The following is a 16,930-nucleotide window of genomic DNA, read 5'->3' as shown; positions in this document are numbered from 1 at the left end:
TAAACTTTATATAATTTTATTCTTACTATCATGTTTCTAGATTGATATTTTTATCCCATTTGAGAGTGGAAGCAAAAGCTCAGAGAAGTGACTTGCTCAGCGAGTGCATGGTCGAAGCAGGAATGGGGAATGACCTTTGACCTTTAAAAAAACTGACCATAGTCAGGAATCCACTGGGGCCTAATAGGAAGGCATGTGGTTTGGCTTCATTTTTGGTGGGGGGTAATTTGTGCCAAGGCTTGTAGTTACTCAGAGAAATGAACAATTACTAACAAGAATATTCTGGATTTTAAATAGCTGGAAGGCATGTGGTTTGGCCTCATTTATGGTGGGGGGTAATTTGCGCCAAGGTTTGTAGTTACTTAGGGAAATGGACAATCACTAACAAGAATATTCTAGATTTTAAATAGCTTGAAGCTAGAGGAAAAACAGAATGCTGTGAGAAGACCTCTTCTGTGAGCAAGAATTTTTTTCTGAAACCAAAAATTATAGTAGACGAGAGACTTGCAAAGGAGAGTTTTGTTTTGTACAAAACAAAACTTATTTTGGGGAACAGATTTGAGGTTCATGAAGAGTTTCATATCACCATTTGGCTAGGGCAACTTTTTTTTTTTAACCTTTGCTGTTTTTAATGTAATTGCCAACCAAAAGTTAATGCCGGAAGCTTAATGATTGCTCCAGGTGGAAGTATAGAAAATATGTTTGGAATGGGAAAGGCCACCTGACCACACATTCCTAACCCTGTCCTAATACTTTTTGCCAAACCCTTCAGCGTCCTTCTCTTCAGAAATTCATGAAGTCTTGAATTTGCTAATACGTGTAGTTTTATCTGCTTACTGGGTAATTCATTTCAAGCTACAAACCTCTGCATGCAATGACTCTGACTGGATTTCCTATTCACCTGGCATGGGGATCATCAAACTGCAGTCGGCTGCCACCTGCTTTTGTAAGTAAAGTTTTATTGGAACACCGCCACACCAGTCCAAGTATTTCCTATGGCTGCTTTCACGCTGTGGTGGCTGAGTTGAGACAGAGTGAGGATGGCCTACAAAGCTAAACTCTTTACTATCTGGCCCTTTACAAGAAAAATTTGCTGACCCTGACCTAGAACATGGAAGAATGTTCACTTCCAGTGTTTCAGTGCCTTCTTCATTTATCTGAAAATGTTAACCACTTTTTCAGAACTCTGCCGTTTGCTAGGACCACTTTTCTAAGAAAAATAAGTTAACTGCTAAGGGGATCTTTTGAGACCCCCTACCCTTTTAAGGACTAAGCTTTACCTGTGCTGCCTGGTTGTCACTGATTGTCTCGTGTCCTCTGATGCTCTCTGTTGCCTGATTCATGGGGTCATTTCTGTGACCTCTGCATTGACCTTCAATACTCTTTTTTTTTTTTTTTTTTGCTGAGGCTTATGTATTTGCTGGAATGGCTTCTTTTTCTCTGACTTGCTATGCTTACACTTTTCAACTGGGGAAAACATTTGTCATCCCCATTTCCTTTAGTTCTATAAAGGAAACAAGCCAAACCAAACTGAAACTGTTTTCTTCTTCCCTCCCTTATCTGCCCTGCCTCCAGTTTTTATATTATCTGCAAACTTGGAAACTGCATTTCATGTGCTTATGACTTTTACATACAGCATTATTCACAACTGTGGTTCTGAAATTGACCCTGGAGGCATTTCCCATCTGATTCTCTCTTCTCTTCTGAGAAGTTTCCATCTGTGGATACTCTATGTTGCCCAAGCTAAAGCCTTCCAAATACTCCTTAATTCCTCTCCTATTTAACACCACTTTGGAATGTTATCCAAAACTTTCTTGGAAGTATATGCGTATGGAGCATACGGATTTCTCTTTCCTACCAGACCGGAAGTGATAGCAAAAAATGTCAGTAGAACATAAGCACCCTTTCCTATTGCCTGGATTTAGGCTAATTCTCCATTACACTGCATTTTCCTAGATATCTTTCTATCTCAACTCTTTGAGCAACTGCCTAGGTGTTCCTCAAAATAAGAGTACAGCTCATTATTTTGTGATGGCCTGGAAGATGGTATGATATATTAGCCCTATATCTAAATGCCAAAGATTACCGATACCAACAAATGAGAATCTATTGCGCGCTAGGCACTTGACAGATATTATTTCTGTTCTTCACACCTTTGCTATTCTGCAGGGAAAGTGTGATCATTTTAATTTAACAAATGAGAAAACCCAAGTTCAGAGATATTAAAATGGACTCACGTGGACACTAACTGTCAGAACTGGAATTCGAGCCTAAATTGCTCCGATTCTAGCTCTACTGCTCTTCTACCACCGTGGGCTGCCCTCTGTCCTCTGTGCTAACTGACGTACCATCAAGTGGTTCCTCCTGACGAAATGGGCGGTTAGCAATGACCAGCATGAATCAGGCAGACCCAGGATAGAAAGAAAACCGGGACAGGCTTAGGGATTAAAAGGCAAAAACTCCTTAGCATTAGCCCTGTCTCTAGGATTCCACGTAGATGGAACATCACCTGTGAGCCACTTCTCCACCCCTAAGAAGGAATCAGTATTTTCTTCAAAGCATCTAGTTTCATATTATTCTTCATGGTCACCTGCATTCCTTAAATGCAATCTGAAAGGTTATGGGATTTTTTTGAAAGGAATGTAGGATCATGACTTAACGTTAGCCGAGCTGTGGGTAATATGTGACTTTCGGCTCACTCTTGGGCCAACAGTGTTGAATACAAGCAGGGACTTCCCTGCTAGTGGTGGGCTATCAGCAGTATTTAGATCTTTATGGCAGGATAGGATTAATCTTTATCCAGCTTTCCTTCCCAATTTGGTAATCCAATTTTGGAGAATCTGGCTGTTCTTTTCTGTAAGGAAGTCAGCAGTATCCTTACAGGTATTGTTTCTGCAGCTGGATTCAGACGTAGATGGTTCTGAACACACAGTCATGCATCGCTTAATGATGGGGATACGTTCTGAGAAATGTGTTGTTAGACAATTGTGTTGTTGTGCAAACACCACAGAGCATTCGTACACAAATCTAGGCGGTATAGCCTACTACACACCTAGGCTATATAGTACTAATCTTGTGCGACCACCATCGTATATGTGGTCCATCATTGACTGAAATGCCATTATGCAATGCATGACTGCATATTTGTCCATCTTACGTGAGCCTCCTGGTATTAGACGTGGAGAAGAGCTATTTACAAGATTCTTCTTCTAGTGTTGCAGTCTATCCAAACACAAATTGGAATTAGCTTTTGCCTGAACCTCAACTCAAAATGTGGTGAAGAGTAGGCGGGCCCAGTAAGTGTTCAGTGTTTATACAGAGTAACTAAAAAGCAAGGAACAGTTTAGCTTCATCTTGCTTGTGGTCTAGGTCTCTAAACACACACATGCACAGGCCATCACCACTGTAAACAGTTAGAGACACAAACTCAGATGGAACAATTACAGTGTTTACTGAGTGCCTATTATGTACCTAGCATTGTGCATATTTATAGATGGGTATGTGCATGTAAAGGTAGAGCGACCAATAGAAGAAAAGGCTCTCCCTAAAACAGATGTGCCACAATAAAAACAAGAGCCTCACAGACTGGAAGCCAGCTGGCTAGAAGACTGAATGCTAATTACGCTAGGTCTAGCTGATCCCAATGGGTTCTTTATAAAATATGGCAAATCCATGTATTCAATTAAGATTAAAATCAATAAAAAGTTGTCCCTGGAGCCAGACTCCCTTGGGCTCAAATCTCAGCTACACTATTTATTCAATGTAAGACTTTGAGCAAGTTAATCTAACATCTCTGTGCTTCAATTTCAACATTTGTAAAATTGGGATAGTAACTTCAAAGGGTTACTGTAAGAATAATGAACACCAGTAAAACACTTAGAACAGTGCCTGGCTCAAAGCAAGGGCTCAATAAATGTTAGCAGTGATGATGATTTCTCCACTGGCCTGGATGTGATGGGAGATAGGATGCCATAAGGTATTCACTCTCTGTACTCATTCACCCTACAGCAGTGCTTTTCAGATTGTACAGTTGTGTGCCACAGAACCTGGGGGTTCCCTGAAACTTCTCTAATGGAGAACACATGGGCAAGGCAGAAACGTTTAGTTGTAAGCAGGTACCACTCTGGAACTCTGCCATCATTGCATACTAGAAACTGGAAGTCCAGATTATGCAAAACCATGCAGACTATAGTCTCTAGCAATTAGAAAACCTCCCTCCTAACCCTGGTGTCCATCATTCCTTCATTCATTCATTCATCAGTTGATCATCTGTTGAGTGTCTATTATGTTCTTGTAACTGTGCAGGAAATAACGTACACTATTAAAATCTGCCCTTGAGGAAGACTAAAATAATCCAGAAGGTAATGTAGAAAAACATACAGATAATTCTAATACACAGTGGTAGGGCGGGCTGAGATAGATTATTATGTATGGGATACTAAGTGGGTTGTGGAGGGGGTCATCCTGGGTTCAAGTTCCAGCTCTATTACCTCAGCTCTACCTGGCCTTGAGGGGTAGGCTTCTTGTAAGGAAGGGTAGGATTAGTCAGACAAAGTGGGTCAGAAGGCCCCAGGCAAATTCATCAACAGCAAGTAACTGGGTACTGCTGAAGGGCAGAGCTCAGCGGGGTGAGATAGAGGGTATGGTAAGAGATGAAGCCAGAGAGACGAGCAGATGTCAAATAATGAAAGGTGTTGCAAATCACGCTAAGGCATTTGGAACTTATCCTCAAGTGATGGCAAGCCATTAAAAGAATTTTAAGCAGGGGAGCAGTATGGACAGCTTTGCTAGAAAGATGCTCTGGTGGTAGCATGTTAAATGATCTAGAGCAGGAGGCAGTAAACTTTTTCCGTAATGGGACAGACAGTAAATATTTTAGGCTTTGACGGCCACCTATGGTCTCTGTTGTATATTCTACTTTTTGTTTGTTTGTTTTTAATAGCCCTTTAAAAATTTAAAAGCCATTCTTTTCATAACCCTTTAAATAACCTGGGTTCAAATCCCAAGCTCTACCACTTATTAAGTGAGAAACCTTGAGCAAGTTCATCTAACAGCTCTGGGCTCTGTTTCAATGGCTCTTTTAATAACCCTTTAAAAGCCGTTCTTAATAACCCTTTAAAAAATATAAAAGCCAGTGGCTGTAATTTGCCAACCCCTGGTCCAGAGAAGGCAAATATAGAGTTAAGAGGCTGCTGTACCCATCTAGAGTTGACAGAGGTAAACCAAAGTAGAGGCAGTGAGAACAGAGAACAATGGAGGAATGAAAGAGCCCCTGAGGAGCTCGAACAGTCTAGAAGTATTTTGGCTTGGAAAGCTGGATGGATGGGGGTACTCTTTACCGAGATAGGGATTCAGAAGTTTAGCTTTAGATATATAAAGCTGACCTGTTTTTTTTTTTTTAAAGATTTTATTTATTTATGTTCCCCCCAAAGCCCCAGTAGATAGTTGTATGTCATAGCTGCACATCCTTCTAGTTGCTGTACGTGGGATGCGGCCTCAGCATGGCCGGAGAAGCGGTGCGTCGGTGCGCGCCCGGGATCCGAACCCGGGCCGCCAGCAGCGGAGTGCGCGCACTTAACCGCTAAGCCACGGGACCGGCCCTAAAGCTGACCTACATCAGGGTAAGGCTGTCCAGTAGACAGTGTACATATGAATCAGAAGAGAGATTTGGTTTGCTGCTAGACGTTTGAGCATCATCTGCATTCAGGGGAATGCTGGAGCCTTCGAATCATTAGTGTATATAGAGGGAGACTCCCAAGAGGGCAGATGAGAGGTGGGTAGAGGAAGAGAAATCCACAAAGACGACTGAGAAAGACTAACCAGAGAAGCAGGAAGCAAACCAAGTGTGTGTGATTTCTAAAGTAGCAAGAAAGTGTTTTAGGAAGAAGTGCTTACCTGTGTAGAATGCTGCTGAGAGCTCAGATCAGATGAGTGTTTTGAGAGACAACTTTCTTCTTTTTTGAACAAATAAGAAATAACTTTTTTTGGTGGGGAGGGGACATTTTCCAAGAGAAGTGTATGCTGCATGCAGCCTTAGTACATGAGGTGGGCAAAGAGAAGCCAATTCTATAATAAATGGAGTAGAAATATTAGGTAGGACTTTCAAAAATTCATAACTAACAACCTAGGGGGTACCGAAGATAGCCTTCTATATGCAAAATATTTCTGGGCTATAAGTGGGCTACTTTAGAGCTACAATATTAATGTTTCAAATTTCTCACGTACCATTAATGTACCAGGCCTGAAATGAGGCTATGATACTTCTCTTCTGAGGGACTTTGCAGAGCAGCAATATGGTGAAACCAGTTAATTACAGATCCACATGAGCTAAAACGACTCAGCAATGAAAGCAAAGAGAAAATGAGGCAAGAGATCTCTTGTTTTCTAAATCAAGTGGCACACAGCCCTCGGATTGGAACTTTCTAACTCACTCCCAATGGCTATCCTGGGAAGTGCAGTTCTGTTTCTTTGTTCTCAGGCTGAACCAGGTGGCCACATTTAGTTATTTTAACCTCTAGCCAGTCCAGGACTTTTCCAGAAAACTGGCAGATTTGGAGTCTGTTAACTTCCATGTCTGCTCCCTTCACACACAGGCCCTTTGTGATCTCTCTCAAATCTAAGACCCAGTGTGAACTAAATCTAACCCATGTGCAAAGATGTGGGTTGATGGGAGTCTGGGAGGGAAGGCAGGACAGGAGAGCCCTTGGAATTCATAAGTGTCACTTTAGCACGGACTTCTGTCTACTTCCACCAGTCTTCTAACAGAACTAATAGCAAGTGCATAATTCTGTTCTGAGGTTCACCTTCCCCCCTTTTTCTCTCTCAACATGCGTCTTAAAGGTAGTCCTTGAACCTCCGCCCTCAGAATCATCTGAAGTATTTGTTAAAATGCAAATTATGGGGCCCTACTGGGCAGAGTTTCTGGGGTAGGGTAGGATGTGGGAGTCTGCATTTCTAACAAGTTCCTGATAATTACTATACACATTGAATTTTGGAACTCCTCCTCTATCCACTTCTAAAAGTTTCAAAGTTTTAAGAGAAATATTCTGCCCATTGGAGTTTAAAACAAACTTTGGGTCTACGTTATCTTATTCCACACCAGCACTTCAGCGTTTCTTGGTTTCTGGAGAGCAGTGACCTTTCCTTATTTATCATCTCCCGGTCTGCTGCCTATCACTGTATCTAAGGCCCAGCATGTATTTGTGGAGTTGAGGGGATGATTGCAAAGGACCCCTTACTAGCTTCCACTCACGCTCCCCTAGAATCCACTGGCCACAAAGTAGCCAGTGTGACTCTATAAAAATGGAACGTAGATCATTTCACTTTCCTGCCTAATATCCTCCAGAATCTCCCTGTGGGACTCGGACCAAAACCTAAACTCCTCCTCGTGGTCTCTGGTTACCCTCATGGCCGCATCCCGTACCACCTCTCCCTTCTGCCTACCACACTCCAGCCAAATGGCTCCTTCCACACATCAAACTCATTTCCACGTTGGGGGTTTTGCACTGCTTTTCTCTTGCCCAGGAATGCTCTTCCTCCTGACATCATACTGCTGGACACAGGTCATTATTCAGATCTCGGCTTACAGGTAACTTCGTCAGAGGACCCATCTAAAGCGGTCACCAAAGCATTCCCTGTCACACCCTTGTTTTAATTTGCTGCCCAACACTCATCACCACCTGATATTTTTCTTGCTTACTTTTCTGTATTCACTGCCTTGCTCCACTCATTCATTACTTCATTCACTATTTATTTAGTACCTGTGTGGTGCCAGGCACTATTCCCAGCACTGAGGATACAGAAGTAAAGAAAGTCTCTACTCTTTTTTTTGGTGAGGAAGATCATCCCTGAGTTAACATCCATTGCCAATCTTCCTCTTTTTGCTGAGGAAGATTAGCCCTGAGGTAACATCTGTGCCAATCTTCCTCCATTTTGTACATGGGACACTGCCACAGCATGGCTTAACGAGCGGTGCATAGGTCTGCGCCCAGGATCTGAACCTGTGAACCCTGGGCCACCAAAGCAGAGCACGCGAACTTAACCACTATGCAACTGGGCTGGCCCCGAAAGTCTCTACTCTTATGGACAGGCAATCAACAAATAAACATATAATATATCAGATTATGATAAAACTTTGTGAATAAAATAGTAGAGTTAAGGGATAGAGAGTGATGAGGAGTGCTCTTTTAGATGTAGTGACCAGGGAAGGCCTTTCCAATGCATGCCATTGGAGCAGAAATCTAAATGCATGTAAACTGCAAGAGGACGCAGACTTCTGTTCCATTCGCCACAATATTCCCAGCGAGTAGGTGTGTATCAGGCATATAATAGGTAGATTAATACATACTTACAGAAAGAATAAACAAGCATACCCCTCTCTTAGCACTTAAACGCTGCATTTACTTTTCTGGCTTCCCAACTAGACAGAGTTTTATCGGCAGTGAATGAGTCTTCTTTTCCTTCATCCCTAGTATCTAACATAGGGTTTGGCTCCGAGTAGGCATGGGAATGTTTGTGAAATAAAGGAAGAAGTGGGGATTATGATGAGCCAGTCTGTCATAATACACTCAGGGACATCCTGTTAACTATTGCTTGGGAAGTTCACATGTGCTTCTAAGAATCATGTGAATTCATTTCAACGAGTAAATTATATATATGATGAGATGCAGTCGTATCTGAATTGTTAGTGATTCTTTCAGAAAACTAATTTCTTTCAAATCAAGCTTTGGCATATTTAAAAGCCAAAGAAGTAATAGACTTCTCTCAGTCACTTTCTTCCAGCCTTGACCTAGCTTGTTGGCTCAGGCTATTTAGAGCATACTTTCATACATGGCAAGGTCCTACAGACCTGCAGACTCTTTCAGAAATATGGATTTGGGTACTAAGCGAAAACAGACTAACTGAACTATAATGCTGGGCATTTCAGCACTTCTCTGTTTGAAAATAAAGGAGCATTTCTGAACCTTTACTGGACCCAGGAATGATGACAGGCAATGAAACCCAACACAAAAGAGGTCACCAACAGCCCTTAGCAAAGCAGTCCCAAAGCAGCCCTGTGCCTCCTGCGTGCTCTGTACAGATACATTCACTTTCTTGTCTCAAACAGTCCTTGGAAAACTGTATAGGAAACTAAGCTCCAGCCATATCTCTCACTGGCCAGCTAAGTAAAATGGAACAATTATGTCAAAGATTAGAAAAAGAAATCTCTTATTTTTCCCTACTGCATACCATTAACTTGCATTAAAAAGCTCTGTCAAGGCTAGATCTAGAAAAAATTTTGATAGTGGCAAAAACTATAAAACTATTTGCCCAGGCCCCTTGTGCTTTTCCTCTTAATGCTACTCCCCACCCCGCTCCCACCAATGTCCTGGGGACTGAAGACACAGGATCTGCCCTCTGCTGTCCTAGGCCTGGCGCCTTTAGTATCTTTAGCACCCGGCTGCCATGCGCCCTTCTCCAGCAAGATTCCCCTGAACCTTTTCCACCTGAAAGCCATTAGGGTTAGACTCTCAATACCCAGTAAGGTGAAAATTAAAAGGCGAAAGTCATGTTTCCTACATGGTATTTTGAAAACTATTGGTATCCCTGAGATTACTAGGCCAAAAAATTGTTCATTGATCAAAGAAGTATTTGGAAGACACTGCATACTCATCTTGTCCACCTGGAAAGTCACAACATACACTGGAATGCTTAATAGAGTTAAAAAAAAAAAAAAGGAAAAACCAAAATAATTTTCAATTAAGTGATAGTTAAATGCATTCAGGAAAAGTAATCAGCTGTTAAAAAAGGTGATATAGATTTCTATACACTATTATGAAAATATCTCCTAGACGTTGTTCAATAAAAACCAAGTCAAATTTCTAAACATGAGTAATATCCCATTAAAAAACCCAAATCCTATGTGTGTATATGTGTTTTATATTTGATAGAATATATAAAAATTCCAAAAGGATGTATACCAAATTATTATGAGTGATAGCCTCTAGGGAATAGGATTGGGGGATGAGGGAGACTTGCATTTTTATTTTATAGATTTAGGTATTATTTGAATTGTTTTATAGCCCCTTTATTACTTTTATAATAAAAAAGAAAAATATCAAGCAGTATATTAAAAAAATAGAAGTAAAATCCAGCAGTAAATACATCTGTTTAGCTTTAAGTGAGCATTTCCCAAACTCACGTGATCCATGAACCTCTGTTTTGTGAAACAGACACAACTTGTACAACAAATTTTGAAGTTACTGCACTCAAGGCTCTCCCTAATCCCCATCAGCATATTGGTCTTAACTTTCTGTGGCCTTTTGTAAGTGAGTGAAGGAGGTAGAAGGGACCTCAGAGATGATTCGGCACAATCTCTTCACTTTTGAAATGAGGAGGGACTAAGGCTATGAAAAGTGAAGGGACTTAGTGAGATCAGCCTGAAGCCCTCACTCCTTGGCTAACTCCTTCCACATTTTCCCTGTAGTCACCAGGTGACCTAGATGGGCTGTGATCCTTGGAGTTCATTAAAAAAACACCTCCAGCACTCAAGGAAATTGTTGGGACCCCTGAGTAAGCCACGGCCTCAATGTTCTCGCTGTGGGTCCAGGCACAGCAGAGGCCTGATGACCCCTTTCCCGTCCCGACAGCCTGTCTTGTTCTACAGCTTTTAGGAGGAAGTAGGTGCTATTCAAAGAAAGGGGCCCTGCCTCAAGCAAGGGTCTTGAGGCACCTTGGCATCCCTGGGGAAGTATAGGAGATGCACGCAGGCATGAACGTACTCATTCACTCAAAACACGATGGGCTTGAGTTGGGCAGAACTGGGTTTGAACTTCTCCCCTGGATTCTGCCTTTTACTAGCTATCTAACATTGTCAAGTTCCTTAACTACCGTGAGCCTTAGTTTCCTCATTTCTAAAATAGAAATAACAGCCCCTACATTACACCTTGTGGTGGACACTAAGTGATGGCTATGAAAGTTGCTAGCATGGGGGCACAGTGTATGTAGTTAGTCAAGAAATGTTAATTCCCATCTTTTCCATCACACAGCCAACTGCTACTCCCTTCAATCTCAGTAGTACCACTCTTGGGCAATAGGCCCAGCACTATGAATAAAATAGTACCTACACTTGAGAAACTGACTGGCTGGTGGAGGAGATGACATGATTTGGGCACAACAGGTGTGACAGGTGCACTGAAAGAGGTGAGTTCCAGTGCACCACTGGGGACCTGAGCACCAGGGCACCACGCTCAGCCAGCACCCACCATCCTGGGGGCCTGACACTGGGGCTGCCTCTCAGTCACCCAGTGGCCTCAAGGGGATTTATTGCAACTTTGGCCTGACTCACAAATTTGTTACAAAGATTTCTGGAAAGAACTGCAGGATAATAGCAGTTAGGTCAAGGAAAGTGGTAGCTGAGAAGGACCAAAGAGCAAACAAGTGGAGAGCTCAGGACACAGAATCTCAAGCCATGTGGCCTGCGTTCAACTCCCGTCTCCAGTGCTTCTGTGTGGGCCCAACCTCTGTGCCTCAGCTTTCTTATCACGATGTGGTAACAATAGTAGTACTTCCCTCATAGGCTTTCATGTGAGATTAAATAAAGTAATGCCTTTAAAGCACTGAGCACAGCGTCTGGTATATAGTCAGAGCACCCAGAGAAAATATTTAGTATTGTTATGAAAGCTATTTGGTCTGTAAGTACTAAGGCTGAGAGGCAATATTATTGACATTTCAAAGGCACAAAAGACATGGGCAGGATGGACAAAGTCACGTTTGTTCACCAGGTCTCAGAAGAGTAGACAGAACCACTCTTTGGAACCATATGAATTTGATAGTAAATCCTCCATCTGGCTCTCACTAAATGATCCCGAGTGAGCTGCAGACCCTTGGTTTTCTATGTAAAACCGGAGGACAGTGTCAATCTTGTAGATTGACTGTTAGAATAACAAATGCAGTTACATGTAAATAAATCTGGCATACTGCCTGGCACACGATATCCTAGTTTCTTTCCTTCTTTACCCAAAGCCAGCAACCCAGAGAAGAGGATTAGCCGTACAACAGTATTTAGAAGTATATTTAACGAAAGAGCGTTTTACATAGATTCAGAGACAATAAAAAGTTAAAATGAGGACTCGGGACTGGAGGACCTTAAAAGTTCCTCTCCCATCCATAGTCTATGATTCTTCAAGTGACTACCTATTTTATTTTTGTCACATATCTTGGCTCTGTGACCTAACAAATGTAACCTTTAGCAAGTTACCTGGCTTTATTTGTTTCCTCTTCTGTAAAGTGTGGATAAAAATTGTACCCACTTCAGGGGCTACTGTGAGACTTTAGCGAGATAAAGCACATAAAGAGTTTACACTAGCCTGGCACAAAGTCACTACTCAATTAATGCCAGCCATCACTGCTGTTGTCAGGGCCACTGCAAAGATGAAAAGAAAATGTATGCAGAAAGCATGGCACAGTGCTTGACACATAGGCAGTGTTCGAAAAACATTGTTATTACTTCTACTACCACTATTGACTTTACATTTTGAATGGCTATGGCCCAAGGAAACCAGTAAGTAATACAAGCTGTCATCCTGATAATGACACATCAAAACAGTGACATCAAGAGATATTAGGATAATTAATCACAGGTCTGACCAGGAATAAAAGCTTTCTGGAACAAACAGCCTTGTCCAGCCCAGACAGAGGACAGGCTCACCCACAGGGAGCAGCAGGTGTTGGCTGCACTCTCTCCCCAGCCCTGGGGACCACACACATGGAGACAGTGTCCGGGTGTATAAGCTTTTCAGTGGTTCATCCCACGAAGTGGTAATGTAATAATGCTTTGGCCTGGAATGATATCATTCTGCCAAAAGTTCAAAGCTGTTTGGAGAGTATTTCATTAATCTCTGGGATCCTATGGGGATTGGGGTGCATAGGCATTGTTGCTATTACCTTATAAAGATGAGAGCATATTGTTTAGAGAAATTAAATGCTTTGTCTTTGCTCCAACAATCTATGAGTGCTGAGGGGGCTTGAAACCCAGGATGCATCCCTGAGGTCCAGTGCTATAAGCCCTACCCTTGGGAACACCTTGAAGGAAGAGTGACTAGGGTGCCTTGGTCAAGACGTGTCCCCATGTCCCCGCTTCCCTCCCTAAACCAGAGAGCTGCAAGGCTCACCTGTCGCTGAACTGCACCTCTTCTCCGTTCCTGGCCCAGCTGATGGTCGGCCTTGGGTTGCCTACAGCCTCACAGTGCAGAAGTACACTCAGCGTCCCGCTGGCCAGGGCCACAGTCTGCCCGAGGTGGGTGACCACCTCGGAGGCCGAGAGCTGCTGGGCCGCTGAGATCTTCCGCAAGATGGTGGGCTTGCGGTGTGGCCGGCGAGAGCCGCCCCCCGCCTCCGCAGAGGAGGAGGTCCGGAGAGAGCTGCTGAAGCCGGACACGTGTTTATGAGGAGGGATGGCCACAGGGGGAATCCTCCGCTCAGACGGCTTGAGGAGCACATCCTGGTGCTCCAGGTGGCTGCGGAAGATCTCCTGGGCCAGCTGGGCCACCAGGTGCTTGCTGTAGACATCGCGCAGCTCCTCGGGCTGCTGGGACAGGTTCCTGAGGATGTCGTCCAGGCGCTTCTGCTCGGTCACCATGGTGAAGGGCAGGTGCACGAGAGCCTGCTCAGCATTCTGGTCCTCCTCCGAGGACGTGTTCCTCTCCGTGGAGTCCTGGACCTCCCACGAGGCGAGGAGCTCGCCGGGCCAGCCCCCCTGCTCCAGCAGCCGAGAGACGAGGTCATCGTAGCGGCTCCCCGCGTCAGCAGCGAGGCCCCGCTTCTCAGCCTTGCTGCCGTTCGAGAAGATTCCGTTCTGGTGTTTGTGGGTCTGCAGGGTCTCCTTGGGGTTGGCCTTCCTCACCGAGAGGGCATCTTCCTCGCTCCTCAGACTCAAGGGCTGGGCCACCAGCTTCCGGTTGCCTCCAATGAGCTTGATCACAAACTGCTCCCGGGCTGGTCCTGCGGAGCAGGTGTAGATGCCGGCATCGGAGGGCTTGAGGCGGTGGATCTTGAGGTAGCCAAAAGGGGCCACGGTGACGTGGGCGGAGCTGATGAGGTGTTGGCCGTCTTTCTCCCAGGTGATGAGGGGCTTGCGGAAGCGCCGCGTGGGACAGCGCAGCACCACTGCGGTCTTGGGGAGCAGGTATGCGAATCCCCCCACCACGAAGTGCAGCTTCCTCTGCCTGCGGGTCTGGATGTAGATCTTCCTGGCGGCTGCAATGTGAGGACTGTGCTTTGTGGATGGCCGCCCAGGCCCTGGAATGAAAGGAATGAAAGAGAAGCCAGATGGATGGAGAAAGAGAAGCCAGATGGATGGAGAAAGAGAAGGGGAGAGCAGAGACAAACGAGCGTGAGATGCAGCGACAAGAGAGAGGGAAGAGGAGAAGGTGAAGAGAAAGAGACATGGAGGGACGAAAGAGAGAAGAGGGAAACAGAGCTTCAGTTTATTTTGGCTAGGGTCTTCTTTTACCGCCTTAGGTTTTAAGGGAGGAACTGGCTACCAGCTGTGGACCATCAAGCCACTGCCACAATCAAAAACTGGAGAAGTAATGAGGTGCAGGGGGCAACCTGCTGTCACCCTGCTGGGTCTTTCTACCCCTAGAAGCCGAGACAAAGGGTTCTAGATGGAGGGGGATCCCAGGGAAAAGGCAGTTCCTCTCATTAAAAGGACTTAACAAACAGAAATCAGCATCATCAAAAGAGGCAGAGGACAAAGGGAAGGAGACTGTCTCCCTTTCACTGTTTACCCTTTGGGTCCTGCAGAGCACCAGGGCCCCAGTGTACATGGGGAGGAGAGCCCAGAAGTGTTACAACTCTAGGGATTAATATTAAACAGAACAAATCTGTTTAGAGTAGTTTAAAACCCCAGAGTGGATAACATTAGACTTCGTTAGTAATATGCTGACTCTGGCTTCCAGATCTCCGTATGCCAGCAAGTGAACTTTGCTCTACCCCCTGCAAACTGTTTTTCCAGTGGAGAAGAGAATTCTGCCTGGCCACGTGTAATTAAGATTCCTTTTCCATCTCCAGCCGAGCTTACCAGCCTGCTGCCCTCCGCGGGCAAAGCCCGAGTGCTCCTGAGTCCAGGGCAGGCTCCAGCTGCTGCTTTTTTGTTTGTGAGGGAGATCAGCCCTGAGCTAACATCCGTGCCAATCCTCCTCTTTGTGCTGAGGAAGACCGGCCCTGAGCTAACATCTATTGCCAATCCTCCTCCTTTTTTTTTTTTGCCCCAAAGCCCCAGTAGATAGTTGCATGTAATAGCTGCACATCCTTCTAGTTGCTGTATGTGGGTCGTGGCCTCCGCATGGCCGGAGAAGAGGTGCGTCAGTGCGCGCCCGGGATCCGAACCCGGGCTGCCAGTAGCGGAGCGCGCGCACTTAACCGCCAAGCCACGGGGCTGGCCCCTCCAGCTGCTTCTATGTGGGTTCTGTCTCCCCATCCCCAGAGCTCCGACGTACTCACTTGCACAGGTTGCCAGCATACAGGGCCTGATGGAGGAAGAGAAGGGCAGGGGAGGACACAGGGAGGAATTGACAATCGCTGAGGCCCCGGTTTTCAGCACCTTCCGGCAAATGGCACTTCGAGTCTGGGTGCCCTCCCCGCAGCTCGTGGAACACTGGTGGGGAGAGAAAGGCCAAAGGCATGTAAACGCCGGGAACTAGAGGCTAAGGGGTTTCTGTATGGGCTCTCAAACTCGCCAAAATATGAGAAAAGTTACTTGGAAAAGCAACAGCCACTAAGAGAGAGAGAGAGGAAGAAATATTAATTATGTAACAATGTGGGAAGACACGTCCGTATTGTAGCCACATTCAACTGTAAGATTTTCTATTCTAGGGTTTCCTATAGAATTTTAACTGTTTTAACTTATGTGGCCTGGGCTTTAGAGTTACAGAGTCACAGAGTCCTGTATTCAAATCCCAGCTCAGTATTTCACTAGTTGGCAAGTTACTTCAACTCTCTGAGTCCGTTTCTTCTTCTTATACTTATTTTGCAATTAAATTAAATGAGAATTAAAAGAGATAATATGTTTTAAATCTCACACACAGAAATGACTCAGTTAAGGCTAATTCCTTTCTCCTTCCTTCACAAATAAATTATATTTTAATGTCAAGCATCAGATAATTGTTCTGCATCTACTTTGTCTGAGGTGGGGTGCTGGACACTATGGAAAAAGATGTGTAGGGGCCAGCCCCCGTGGCCTAGAGGCTAAGTTTGGCATGCTCTGCTTTGGCAGCTTGGGGTTTGATTCCCAGGCACAGACCTACACCACTTGTCTGTCAGTGGCCATGCTGTGGTGGCACCTCACACACACACACACAAAAGAGGAAGATTGGCAGCAGGAAGATTAGCTCAGGGTGAATCTTCCTCAGCAAAAAAAAAAAAAAAGTGCAAGATGGTTCTCAACCTCAAGGAGCTGTCATCAAATGAGGAGAAAAAAAATCCAAATGCATCGTTACAATGAAATAGTATCACCAGATATCACTTCATATCCACTAGAGTGGCCATAATCAAAATGACAATAATAAATGTTATTATATGTGAGGAGGTGGAAAAATTAGAGCTTTCATGTATTGCTGGTGGAAATGTGAAATAGTACAGCCCTCTTGGAAAACAGTTTGATAGTTTCTTACAAAGCTAAACATAAATTGACCCAGCAATTTCACTCCTAGGTATCTACCCAAGAGGAGTGAAAACATACATCCACACACAGACTTGTATGTGAATGTTCATAGCAGCATTATTCATAACAGAAACAACTCAAATGTCCATCAATTGGTGAATGGATAAACAAAATGTGGTGTATCTATATAATGGAATATTATTTCACCATTAAAAGGAATGTTGTTCTGATATGTGCTACAACATGCATAAACTTTGAGAACATTATGCTAAGTTACATTTTATAGTA

General features: G+C 44.2%; 1 protein-coding gene across 3 annotated transcripts in view; it reads right to left on the bottom strand.

The window, feature by feature from the left end:
• The window catches only part of ADAMTSL1 (ADAMTS like 1), an 855,592-nt gene that overhangs the window by 98,040 nt on the left and 740,622 nt on the right, over nucleotides 1–16,930 (bottom strand). For all 3 annotated transcript variants that reach the window (XM_058565859.1, XM_058565860.1, XM_058565858.1), the window contains 2 exons: nucleotides 15,484–15,637; nucleotides 13,152–14,277 (listed from right to left, as the gene is read on the bottom strand). In XM_058565859.1, coding sequence (XP_058421842.1) covers nucleotides 13,152–14,277; nucleotides 15,484–15,637 — 1,280 coding nt within the window. The remainder of the gene's footprint in view (nucleotides 1–13,151; nucleotides 14,278–15,483; nucleotides 15,638–16,930) is intronic.

The sequence above is a fragment of the Diceros bicornis genome, chromosome 22 (genome assembly GCF_020826845.1).
Source record: "Diceros bicornis minor isolate mBicDic1 chromosome 22, mDicBic1.mat.cur, whole genome shotgun sequence".
NCBI classification, from domain to species: Eukaryota; Metazoa; Chordata; class Mammalia; order Perissodactyla; family Rhinocerotidae; genus Diceros; species Diceros bicornis.
The sequence above is the reverse complement of the archived record's forward strand: the minus strand, read 5'-3'. Positions and strand labels throughout refer to the sequence as shown.